General features: G+C 40.0%; 1 protein-coding gene across 6 annotated transcripts in view; it reads left to right on the top strand.

Annotated features, from left to right (window-relative positions):
• Positions 1–12,754, top strand: part of CCDC68 (coiled-coil domain containing 68) — a 60,303-nt gene that overhangs the window by 16,235 nt on the left and 31,314 nt on the right. For all 6 annotated transcript variants that reach the window (XM_059409707.1, XM_059409704.1, XM_059409705.1 and 3 more), the window contains 4 exons: positions 2,012–2,152; positions 3,365–3,490; positions 3,752–3,880; positions 9,849–9,931. In XM_059409707.1, the coding sequence (XP_059265690.1) occupies positions 2,012–2,152; positions 3,365–3,490; positions 3,752–3,880; positions 9,849–9,931 (479 nt within the window). The remainder of the gene's footprint in view (positions 1–2,011; positions 2,153–3,364; positions 3,491–3,751; positions 3,881–9,848; positions 9,932–12,754) is intronic.

The raw sequence follows: 12,754 nt of genomic DNA, 5'->3' as shown, positions 1-12,754 counted from the left end.
GAACGACGTCCATGTAGGAATTTAGTCGTCATGATCTCGGGCTTTGCTGCTCTCCAGGTGTGGGCTGCAGTCCCTGATACTTCAGGGAGCTCTTTAGAGATGCAGCATCTGGGAAAGAAGAGCCCAAAGCAGATACTGTTTGGGGGGCAGGTGAAATTTACTGGAAAAAATTGTATATAATTGCTTCTAATTCTACTCTCTAGAGATAATCATTATTAACATTTGCTAGGTACATCCTTCAGTTTTTTTTTTTTTTCCTGTGCATGATTTTGTATATATGGCTATTTTTCTTTCTATAAAATGGTATCACTGGATATGGTTTTATAGCCTGCATAGTTCATGTAGAAGTATATTGTTCACATTTTCCCATGTCGACAAATATTCTTCTAAGGCTTAAAAAAAAAAAAAAAAAAAAAAAAGGAAAGAAAGAAAGAAACGCAACATCTAGAGCTCCACCCCAGACCTCTTGAATCAGAATCTGTGTTTTCACCAGATCTATCACCAAGTGACTCATAAGCACGTTAAAGTTCAACAGGCACTCATCCATGACCTTTGTAGCTAGCTCCTGCTGCCAGCAACCTGCCTTCTACAAGTCTCTCCCTCAAGCATTCTTTAACAAATTAAAAAACAAAATAACTTCTATATAGAGAGAGTGAGAGTATGTAGTAGGGTCTAGAGTAGAGAAAATAAAACCCTGATGGAATTATAGTGACTATATGATTCACATGCCGTATATTCTCTCTCTCTTTTTTTCTTTTCTGTAAACGTAGTCCATTTTTTGTACTGAAAGGAATATTGGCTTTGTAAAACAAATTTGGATTCTAATTCTGGTTCTGGTAGTTATTTTAGGTATAACTTCAAGCTTGTTAGTGAAACACTTTCATCTTCCATTTTCGCCTCTGTATAAGGGGCATAGTGCCTTCTAGTGTTTTAAGTATTCAGACAAAGGGGTGTTTATCAAACATCTAAAAGATTATGTGGCACATGATAGATGCTTACCAAAGAGAAGCTGTTATTTTTTAATGTTTCACGTAGGGTATGTAGAATTGTGTAATTCCTTAGTCTGTCTCGAAATAATTTGGAAGAGCAGAAAGCATAAGATGGATACTCGAGTGGCTGTTTCATGAGCTCCCCACTTACTGCATAAACTGGGCTCAGTACCTCACTTTTTATATCTGTACAATGGATGTAGTTAAATTAGATAATTTCAGATTTCCTTTCCACTGCTACGTGTCCTTGATTCCAGGTGAGATTTATCTTATGCTCTAAGTGTATTTTCAGAGGGCTAGAGTTTATACTGAGTTTATACTGGCAGTAACATTCAGTTCTGACATCTCTGAAATTTTATATGGGGTGATTACAGTGAAGCATCATTGAATGTTGAATATTATGTATGGTAACTATTAAGCCTGATTATATTAGTTTATAATACAATGTAATCAAAATGTACTTATGTCTGCAATTCAAATAAAAAAGGAAAAAAAATTGGTCCTGTAGATATTATTTATCTCCTAAAAAGGACTTAATGGTATATATAAATTATAGGAAATGTAATAGTATAAAATATGCACTGCTACCTTTTTTTTTTTTTAAGATTTTATTTATTTATTTGACAGACAGAGATTATAAGTAGGCAGCAGAGAGGCAGGCAGAGAGAGAGGAGGAAACAGTTTCCCCACTGAGCAGAGAGCCCGATGTGAGGCTTGATCCCAGGACCCTGAGATCAGGACCGGAGTCAAAGGCTGAGGCTTTAACCCACCGAGCCACCCAAGTGCCCCTACCTTTTTTTTTTTTTTTTTAATATAATAATCTAATCAATTTTGAGCAAATACAGAAAACAGCCGCTTCATCTAGAATTCCCCATTGATATTTGAAATTCAAAATACAGTATTTTCTTTGTGTTGAGCTGAATCTTTTTTGGTATATGTCATAGTGAGTGATAATTAATTATTGTCAAATTTGTAGAGGAACAGAATAGTCAGATTGATGATTTTCATGTTTTTCATTTCAGCACTGTCGAAACATTGAAAATGGCTCTGATTCTGAAGTGGACTCCTCTGGTGGCCATTTCGATCTGCTCATGGAAAGGATGAAAGGAAAAGAAGAGCAGCTCTTAGAAATGAACAAAGAAAATGAAATATTGAAAATCAAGGTACGGTTATCAGGAGAAATTTCTTTTTTTTAGATTTTATTTATTTTTTATTTTGGGAGAGAGTGAGGAGGGGCAAGAGGAAAGGGAGAGACACACTCTCAAGCAGATTCCTTGCTGAACGTGGAACCTGACGTGGGGCTCAACCTCACAACCCTGATACCACAACGTGAGCCAAAACCAAGAATTGGATGCTTAACTGACTGAGCCACCCAGCTGCCCCATTAAGAAAAATTTATAATTTTGGATTTTTGAGCCAATAAGATAGTTTCATGGATGTGTAAAAGCAGACAGACATCCTTATACATCCACAGATCCACACGGATGCTCATCTACTTAGAGAAACACTTTCCATTTCATAAATTAAATCTCACTGTTTTATTCTGGAGATGACGTTTACTATTGAAAAGATTTTACAAAAGTTCAGCGGATATGGTTTCAGTTGTGCAAGATGAATCCGTTCTAGAGATCTTTGTTGTGCCTACAGTTAATACCGTGTCTTATACTGAATAATGAGTTAGGAGGGTCAGTCTCATGTTAACTATTCTTACTAAATAATTTTAAGTCTTTCATGGTTAATTAATATTAATTAGAGCACTCAACGTCAAATGTCTCATTTTATTTAATTAATCTATTCTTGGATGCTTTATATTTCTTTCTTTTCTTTCCTTTTTTTTTTTTTTTTTTTTTTTTTTTTTTTTTTTTTTTTTTTTTTTTGGTTTGTTATGTAGGCAGTCCTTCAATGAATTGCTCTGTAGGTAAATCTTTGTGGCCATTCTTGATTATTTCTTTAGGTTAAGTCCTTTGAGAAATTCATGACACTTGCCCTTAATCTTCACATCTTGTCCCATGGCTAATTTAGGAAAATACATCTCTTAGTACTGTTGTGGATATCAATGGTACAACGCACATAAGTGTATAATCTGAGAAGGCACTGTGCAGTCTTTGAAGGGTGCAGTTTATAAACACAGGACATTGGCTTGGAGCTGTGGATTGGCCTGGTCAATTGTTGTGCAAATCCTTCTGCACGACAGTTTTCCTAAATAGGGCATTTCTCATTGTACATTTTCCTCTTACCAGATCATTTCTCTGCTCTATGTTCTCGGAGGGTGCAAACGGTACAGTTACAACCTGTTTTCTACCCCTTATCAAACTGTTCTGCCCTTAACCCATTTTTGCTGTAAATGTCAAAACATTCATGACCTCTTCTCCCAGCTGGAAGCCTCCAGACAAACAGGAGCAGCAGCTCTGAGAAACGTGGCCCAGAGGTTATTTGAAATCTACCAGACACAGTCTGAAGAAGTTAGAAAGAACCATGAGGCTGGTAAACACTTGCTGGAGGTAAGGAGCTAGCCCCATGTCAATGGGAAAACAAACACATGGAACCAATCTAGGAATACTAGTATCTCATGAATTCTACATGGCTTCAGTGTTGTTGCAGCCCATCGGGTTTGTTTTGAAGGAAACCCTGAATTCAAAAGGGTCATTTCAATCCAGTGTGAATTATAAAATTCTTTTTCACTACTCAGCATTATAGAACAAGAAAATATCTGTGTAAATTTAATAAAAGCAAGAGTTTGACAGTTGTTTTTCCGACCAAAGGTTAACAAACTCGAAAAGGAACAGCAACTGAAACAACATGTTGAAAATCTGAATCAGGTTGCTGAAAAGCTTGAAGAAAAACATAAGCAAATCACAGAGCTGGAGAACCTTGTAGAGAGGATGGAAAAGGTAAGCTCCTGGGGATAGAAAGGAATTTCTTCTGGACAGGGTTAGGGAGAGAATGAAAGAAAGTAACTCTAAAATAAATAAGATATATGTGTGTGTGTATATATATATATGTGCATATGTATACACACACATACATATACATTTATAGTTATATCTATTTATATTTATATATGTTATATGTATGTTACATGTGTTATTTATATATTATATCAATCTAATTTATAAATTTATATAATTAAATATATTTGTATAATTATATATATTTTTAAAGATTTTTAAAATTAATTTGATGGAGACAGACATAGAGAGGGAACACAAGCAGGGAGAGTGGAAGAGGGAGAAGCAGACTCCCCTCCAAGCAGGGAGCCCAATGTGGGGCTCGATCCTAGGACCCTAGAATCATGACCTGAAGCAAAGGCAGACCCTTAACGACTGAGCCACCAAGAGCCCCATAATAAAATATATTTTAGAGAGAAATTATGCATGCTAAAGCGAGCAGTGGGAGGGGAGGGGTGGGGCAGAAGGAGAGGGAGAGGGAGAATCTCAAGCAGACTGTCTGCTGACCGTAGAGCCCAACAGGGGGCTTGATCTCATGACCCTGAGATCACGATCTGAGCCAAAATCAAGAGCAGGATGCCCAACCCATGAGCCACCCAGGCACCCCTAAAATAAGTGAGATATTAATTGAAAGAAGGATTCTTTGCAATTACTAAGACTGCAGGAAGCACTCAATAATGTTAGTTCTTCCTCTTACACACTTAGAATGATCTGAATAGTCCCTGATTGCTCTACAGATACTGCGGTCATATCAGCCTCTGTCACTTTCTGTAGTGCATGTCTGCCTTAGAAAGGGGAAGCAGATGAGGCTGCGAGTAGAACCAATAGGAACTATCGCAAGCCCACCTATTACTAGTCCTCATATAGTGGATCCCTGTAATCACGGCAGCCCTGGTATTAGAGTCAGGGACATGATCATACGGTGGCTGCCCGAGTTCACTTTAGGGTTGTGAATACATATGGCTGCATTAGAACAGATATAATTCACATTAAGAAAAGACATCCTGGGGGCGCCTGGGTGGCTCCGTGGGCTGGGCCTCTGCCTTCAGCTCAGGTCATGATCTCAGGGTCCTGGGATGGAGCCCCGCATCAGGCTCTCTGCTTGGTGGGGAGCCTGCTTGCCCCTTTCTCTCTGCCTGACTCTCTGCCTACTTGTGATCTCTCTCTCTCTCAAATAAATAAAGATAATCTTTAAAAAAAAAAGAAAAGAAAAGACCTCCTGTAGGAATTAGAACTTCCATAAGAGACAATTTAGAGAAGAGTCGGGACAAAGCAAAAAATTCTTAAAAACTTCAGGCAGCGTGCCTTGAGGGGTCACACTCCAAATATATGCAAAAGGTGAGCCCATCCATTAAATAACGCATCCCTTAGAATTTAGAATACAGACAAACCGAGGAATACGGGGGTTTTAGTGGCAAAACAAACTAATAGAAAACTGGGCTCTCTGAAATTGAAATTGGGGTAGGTAAGAATATAGGCTTTGGAGGTGCCTGGATGCCTGGCTCATTCAATGGAGCAGGAGACTCTTATTCTCAGGGTTGTAAGTTCGAGCCTCACATTGGGTATGGAGATTACTTAAAAATAAAATCTTAAAGAAAGAATATAGGCTTTGACTGCTGCCTGTCAATAAATTTTTATATTTATTATAGTAATTCCCTGATTGGCCTCTTCCCTTCTCAGCCTTATTCTGCTTGATGTCTCCTTGACTTGATGCCATCTGAGAAATGTCACTTCAGAAGCATCACATTTCAATATTCATGTTTCTTGCCAAAAGAATTTGGTTATTTTCGACATATTTCCCAGTCACTTAATTTATAACATTGAGTTTGGTTGAATTTGTAGAGCCAATGAAGGTCCTATGAGGAAATTACAAAAATTAAACAAGCCCCAATTTAACTGAATCTAGTAATAATAATATATAGCTACCTCTATGTTGTGTATGTTGCATGGTGGGTCACTGAATGTGTTACTGTCCCCAGAATCTCTGGGCTAGAATATCCTTAAGCAGCTGGTTTGCTGCAGTGCAGACAGTTTATAGTTAGGATATTTTGGACAAACTGTAACATTTGGATGACTACTTTGTAGTGTTAGAATATTTATCCTGTAATAAATAGTTTCACAATCTCAGCACAAAGAACGTTTGCCTTTAGGAAAGGAAGACCATTCCGGATTGCAAATAGGGCTGATTAACCAGCTTTCATTTGAATTTAGACTTGTGATCACCTCCAACCCCAACCCAGTAACAATAAGCCAGGTTTAATAGCCAGCTGTTTCTATTTCTTAGAAATCCTGCGAAGTCTGTACTGGATGTGAGTTCATCTCAAAATTGTGGGTTACAGTCACTTGACTGTTTACTCAACAAATGCTTGCGTACTTACCATATACCAGTCAGAGCTAAAGGCTGGGTATCTCTTTGTGAATGGACCAGGTGTAGTGTCTTTGTGGAAATTGCAGTGTAGGCTATCTGGGTTCTATGGTACTCCAGGAACTTCTCCTACTTCTTTTCATTCATTCTCCTAGGGAAGCAAACAACCATATTGAAGGTAGGGGAAAGTACCCCAGAATAAAGCTGACTGGCTCAGATACCGGTAGGCATTTTTGAGAAGAAATAGCTTAGCATTTATCTTTTTTGTGTGTTTTTGGTTTTTTTGGCTTTTATTTTGATATTGACCCATAATGGTGGGCTGTCTCTAGGTGCTCTGTGACAAAGTAAGTGGATAGGATGCCCATGGTTCATGGCCATGCAGGAACCTTCCAGAATATTCTAGTTCAGTAATTTCCTGGAGTGGGGCTTATTGGAACCTCAGGGAGGTGGAGGAGGTAGGTGAGGATGGATGGAAGGCTGCTGTGCAGGAGTTTTTTAAAAGGGATATTGTATCTGTAAAACAAATAAGCAAACAAATTAAACTATAAGGAGCAAAACTTGGCAATACCTTCTTATTTTAGGGTATTACCAAGAATACTTTTAAGGCTGTGATGAATGGTTCCTCAGGTAGGGGGTGTGTATCAGAATGAGAGGAGGGGTAACTCTGGATTTCTGCCTTAGTAGGAGAAAGATAGGAGTTCAGAAAGAAAATGAAAATTAAAAATGAACACCCACGCAGAAGTTGATAAATATTGCCCTGGTAGTGGGTGGCCCCTGGAGAAGGATTCATTTTCTACTCACTTGAACAAGCCACTGCTCCAGTAAATAGCCATTAGTGGTATGAGGTCTGGTAATGAACACATTACTTAAAACCTTCACCATCTGTCCCACTTTAATCAGGAATGCAGTGGGAATGAATTCCGTAAACACAGCGATAAGCCAGCAGAACCGCCCAATAAGAGCGTTTTAATACGGCATATGTTCCTTTTGCTAGCAGTGCAATTCTGTCGCTTCATATTTGTTTTCCAGTGTCATTGATTTAGCTCTACTGGAATTTTAGAGCTCAGAGGTGCTTTTGAGACCACCTAGTTTCCTCATCACCATTTTATAAATGAGGATAGTGGGAGCCAGGACCGATTCCACTGTCCTCCAGTTACCGGTTCAACATGCTTTCCATGATGTCCCCATCTTCTCTGGCGTCAGATAAAAATGATATACTTGGTTCCTAAATCATTTAGATGTTAACATACGGCAATTATTTAAATTGGTGTCTACTCCACTTTGATCGGTAGGGCGAGGGAGCGGTTGAGCTCCCCAGAGGGGCAGTTTTGGGAAGAGTGTTTTGCCCACTGGGTGGTGCTGTGAACTCCTTTCCTTTTCCACAAGACACTGTCCCTGAGAACAAGTGCCAGCACCCATGGTGTGATTGTCCGTGTTGTCAGAGAGGAAGCATTAAGAGTCCAGGCTCCATGGTGGAACCTTGGCCAGAGTCGAATGTTTACTTGTCCAGTTGTCCAGTCTGCTTGAACCCTGGTTATGAAGATCCATTCATGGATAGTAAGTCCATTAGGAGGGATGTTAAACATCATTTTCCTCCCTACAAAGTCAAAATATATTACCAGTGATGCATTTCTTGGGTGATCAGTATCATAATAAGCTTACAAGGCATACCCATGATCCCTCAAAAATAAGTTGAACACAGCTAGGGAACACAAGTTAAATTCCTATATGTGACAAGAATGCTAGAGAAAAAAATTGAAAGAATTTAATATAAACTTTAAAAATGATGGCACGTAGGACAGGAAGTGTTTGGCACCTTCAAATTATTATAAATCGAGGTCTTAATATGTACAGGAGAAGCATGTGGGGCTTTCACATATAGTATCTCCAAACCATCCCAACCCTTTCAAATAGGTAGCATTATCCCTATTTTAGGGATGTTCAAAAAGTCATGACTTTAAAAAACTGTGACTTAAAAACATATAGAATGAATACATGTCAGATATTTTACTCAACTCATTCATTAATAAGGGAAGCAGTAAGATGGTAAAACCAGTTTAAATAGAAGATTTGGAGAAACAGGCTAGTATAGGCATTTTGAAAAAAGGAATATAGGATCAGATTACTAGATTAGATACAAAATTGCTTAGTATTTTTGGAGGCAATCAAACCAAAATCTGTGGGATTATCTTTTCTACCAGGCAGAAATCTACAAATGAACATACAACTTCACAGAGTCAGGGTTCTAATCAAATCGTAAACAATAAAGTCAAACAGAGACATTCTGCATGAGGATTGGTTATTCAACAGTAACCCAGTAGGGCATTAAATTCATAGATGATCTTGATTTCCAAGTTTTGGCTAATTTTTCTTAACAAACATAAGGCCCAGAGAGGTTAAAGCCTTGGCAAAAATTATTACTGTCCCAGTTTCAAAACTAGGTCGGTCCATGTCCAAAGAGATTCCCATATTTTCGCTCTATAACACCACATTTCTTAATTTACCCGCATAAATACTGCAGCAGGAGTGGTTTTAAACAGCATTGTAAACAGTGTCAAAGCATCTCTTGCCGTCAATGATTACAAACAACAACAATGGGGCACCTGGGTGGCTCAGTGGGTTAAGCCGCTGCCTTCGACTCAGGTCATGATCTCAGGGTCTTGGGATCGAGCCCTGCATCGGGCTCTCTGCTCAGCGGGGAGCCTGCTTCCCTCTCTCTCTCTCTCTCTCTCTCTCTCTGCCTACTTGTGATCTTTCTCTGTCAAATAAATAAAGAAATAAAATCTTTAAAAAACAACCACAACCACCACCACCACCACCACCCCCCACAATCATCCCAGCTTGGTTTTTCATGGATTACTATTTTTCTTTTATTACTATTTTTATTACTATTATTTCTTTTTCTTTTTATTACTATTTTTCTTTTGACTGGAAAGAATTTGGTTTAATAATGATATTCAGGTCTTTTTTAGGTTTTCTCTTTCCGTGTCAAGATATCTCTTCTATTCTAACTAGGAAGTGACTTCATTACGTGTGGCCTTGCTCCTTCACGAAAAGCTCATTTGCTCCTTTTCTGCTTTCTGGCAGATGCCGTGTGAGCAGGGAGGGGAATAGGGTCAACAGTGTCCTTGGGTGCCAGCGACTTGGTCTAATGCGGAGGCAGCAGGGGGGACAGAGGGAGAGCGGACGCCTAGAGAGATGAGCTGCCAGTTTGGATCTGGGTGGGGTGGAGGGGGCCGGTGACTGAGCAAGGCAAACTTCCCTTCTTGGCCGGAGGAGGAGCAGAACCTCTCCAGGCAAGTAAGGGGAGTGAGGACAGCTCGTCTTGACCTGTCACTGAGCGACTTGGAAGCCGCACAGGAGGATGCTGGCTGGGTCTCTCCCTGGGGTGGATGGTAACAGCGCCATCTGAAATGAGCTCTTTAGCTTAAAAATATTTTCTAATATTATAAGAAGTGCCTTTTGCCAACAGTTTGCAAGAGTGACTTAGCAAACACATGCACACATGCACAGAAAGAAATAAAATTATATTTTATTTCCTTCTAGGAAAAGAAAACACTGCTAGAAAAAAAACTGTCTTTGGAAAACAAGCTGCTGCAACTCAAATCCAATGCTACGTATGCTAAAAGGTCTGCAAATCTCCCTCCTTACGAAAGCGGTTCCTGACACCTTTCCTCTCTGCTGTCCACTGGCCAGTGGACAGCAGGCTAGCACCCTCCAAGGAGACAGGAGGGCTGAAAGGGCAAGACAAAGGGAGATTTCTTAATATGAACAGCCATGTGCCTCCCCTCCCTCCCACTGGGCAGAATTCCCTGGAGGTACTGGAAACCAGGGCAAGGTCAATCCTCCTGAAGAATGAATGAGCCTGTTGCTTCCCTGTTGACGGGGGTGTTGAAGAGGATGCTTCATTCCCTCCTAATGCTTCTGATTTTGTTAAAGGGTCTCAGCTGTAGCCTGCCGCAAAGCGGCTAGCCCTCAAGCAGAACTGTCAGATCCTTTCCCAGTGCTCCCCAACTTTGCAGAGTATGAAGGAACTACTCTGAATGCATTCTTAGTTCTTTGGACTTATTTCCGAATACTCGTAATTCACAAGCTGTTAACAGTCCCGAGTACGGGGGTGGACCGTGGGTACCTCCCAAGTGTTGGATTACTTCACGGCACTTGGAAAAATTCTGTGGAACATCATGTAATCCTCATGACATATAAAATTTCCTCGCTCTCCCCGCTTCCCTTCCCTACTCTTCCCTTCCCTTCTCATTCTGAACCTGGCACTGTTGCTATAGGTCCTGATATCATGTTCAAAGTCAAGCCCATTTTGAGGTGTGATTGTATCCACCTGGAACTATTGCTTCCTAGGCTATCAAGCACTCTGATGAGCCTCAGAAATTACAGATTCTTATTCTCACTTATTCAACCACATATACTCAAATATCCCTCTCTCTTGGTCTTTGATTTTTTTTTTTTTTCTGTTTCTCTTTCCAATGATCTCTCTTTCTCTCCTCACCTCTCAAAAGCTTCAGCCTTCTGTCTAGGTCATGTTCATGTAGTGGACCACATATGCCAAAGTCCAGACCTGGGCTGACCCCAACAATTGCATTTCCATATTCAGAACATGCTGGAATACCACTGATGTTCATTTACCCATGTTCTTCCTTGTGAACAAACATATAGCCCCAGGAGGTGGCTTTCTAAGAGGGCAGGTAGCACTGTGCCTCTCTGTAGAAGATGAAGGAAGTACTGTGGACGACATCCATAGGTCTTCAGAATCACTTGCGTATACTCCTAACTTAACTCTAAGTAAATCTGTGGATTATGTTGTGTTTTCTTTTTTTCTTTCTGAAAAACATCCCCTCCGTGCAGCAGAACTACTGGCTGGTACAATATGCTTTCCATCAAAAGCCCAGACAATCTGAGTCTGATTTTTTTTTTCTTTAAAAGTGATTTTTATTGATAATAGGGTTTTTGTCAGTCTTTGAGCCAAAAACGTAACCATTTTAAAAACCAAACTGAACTATTCTTTCTGTTCTATTGTATATGAGCAGTTGTTATAGGGAATTCTCAGAAAACTCTTAGGGAGGATTTAGAAATGTCCTAAGGGAAATGGATGTTTTGTGTTTCTAGAAAGGTGTTTGAACATCCAGGCTTGTGTAATTTTCATAGATTGTAGGCATCACAAATATTTATCTTACTTATTATTTGTCTGTGTGTAGAGGTATTCACTTTGCGAAGTGACAAGAAAATGGAATCGGTAGGAGTCAGGCTCTTTTGGTTAAAGCAATAAAGAGTTGGTTAAGCTACCACAAATAAGAAGATTCCTGGGTAGATGAAGATTGAACAGAGAGGGCCATAAAGAAGATGCATCTCGTGGGAAGGCAGGAGGACCACCCTTCAGCACTAATGGGTTTTTAAAAGCCCACGATTTTGTTGTTCCTCTTCAGTTATGTGCATTTGTACAGTTTCACTCCTCCTTGTTCCTTGTTTTCCCTGTGTGATTTATTAACTTTTCTCGGTGGTTTTCTCCAGCTGGCTTATATTCTTCATTTTCCTTTCCAGTTGCAGAGGAAAGAGTTTGTGAGCCTAATACTATTTCCTGTATTGGGCAGCTGGCTCGTGTTCGCCAGACTCCTACCTCCTCATCAAACCAACGGCCTTTTGGCAGGCACCAATGCCTGGTCCTACAAGTGGACTTCCCTTACCGCCAAAAGAGCCTGGAGCTGCTCCTCTGAGCAGGGGGTTCTGGGTGACTAAATTTCCCCTGGGCAAGATGGCAGGTTTGAAAGGTGCCACGATTCTCTGCCATTTTGATGAAAAGATTTAATATGTTCTAACCTGGCGTCTCTAATATTAAAAAGCATCTCTAAAAATGACGACTTTTAAGTGTTCTATAATTCAGGAGAAAATGACAGTTTTTTTGCATATGGATATGAATATATAGTTATATTATGCTAATCTCCACAATTACTTTTAACGAGAGTTAAGATGCTTGGCAGAAGCATCTCATGAAAAACGAGGTTGACTCCGTATTTGTACTCCGCTGCTAACCAACACATGTATTGTGCCTTGCTGTTGATGGAGTAACCCCCGGCACGTTATTGAATTTAATCCTTTCATCAGCTTTTCGGGGAGGAAACTGAGCTTCTAGATGGTGAAGCGATTATACAGCCTTTCAGAAGCTGTAAGAGCTGGGAGTTTGGGCTCCAGAAATCTCACAGCAGTCCGTGCTCATTTGCTATAAAAGAGATTTGACCTTCTTTGATTTCTGGAGACCTCCAGAGCCTTTCCTCAGACTGGTTTCCTAATTCCCCTGTGTGTCTATGAGCAGAAGGCAGTTTCCCAGCTTGTCTCTCTGTCCTGTGACATCACGGACGAGCACAAAGGTCCATTTTAGAGTTATTCTTTTGGAGAAACATAGGAGCTGCCCCTCAGAAAAATCCTTTAAAAAAGGATAGCCT

This window comes from Mustela nigripes, chromosome 8, assembly GCF_022355385.1.
Source record: "Mustela nigripes isolate SB6536 chromosome 8, MUSNIG.SB6536, whole genome shotgun sequence".
Taxonomy (NCBI): domain Eukaryota; kingdom Metazoa; phylum Chordata; class Mammalia; order Carnivora; family Mustelidae; genus Mustela; species Mustela nigripes.
The sequence above is the reverse complement of the archived record's forward strand: the minus strand, read 5'-3'. Positions and strand labels throughout refer to the sequence as shown.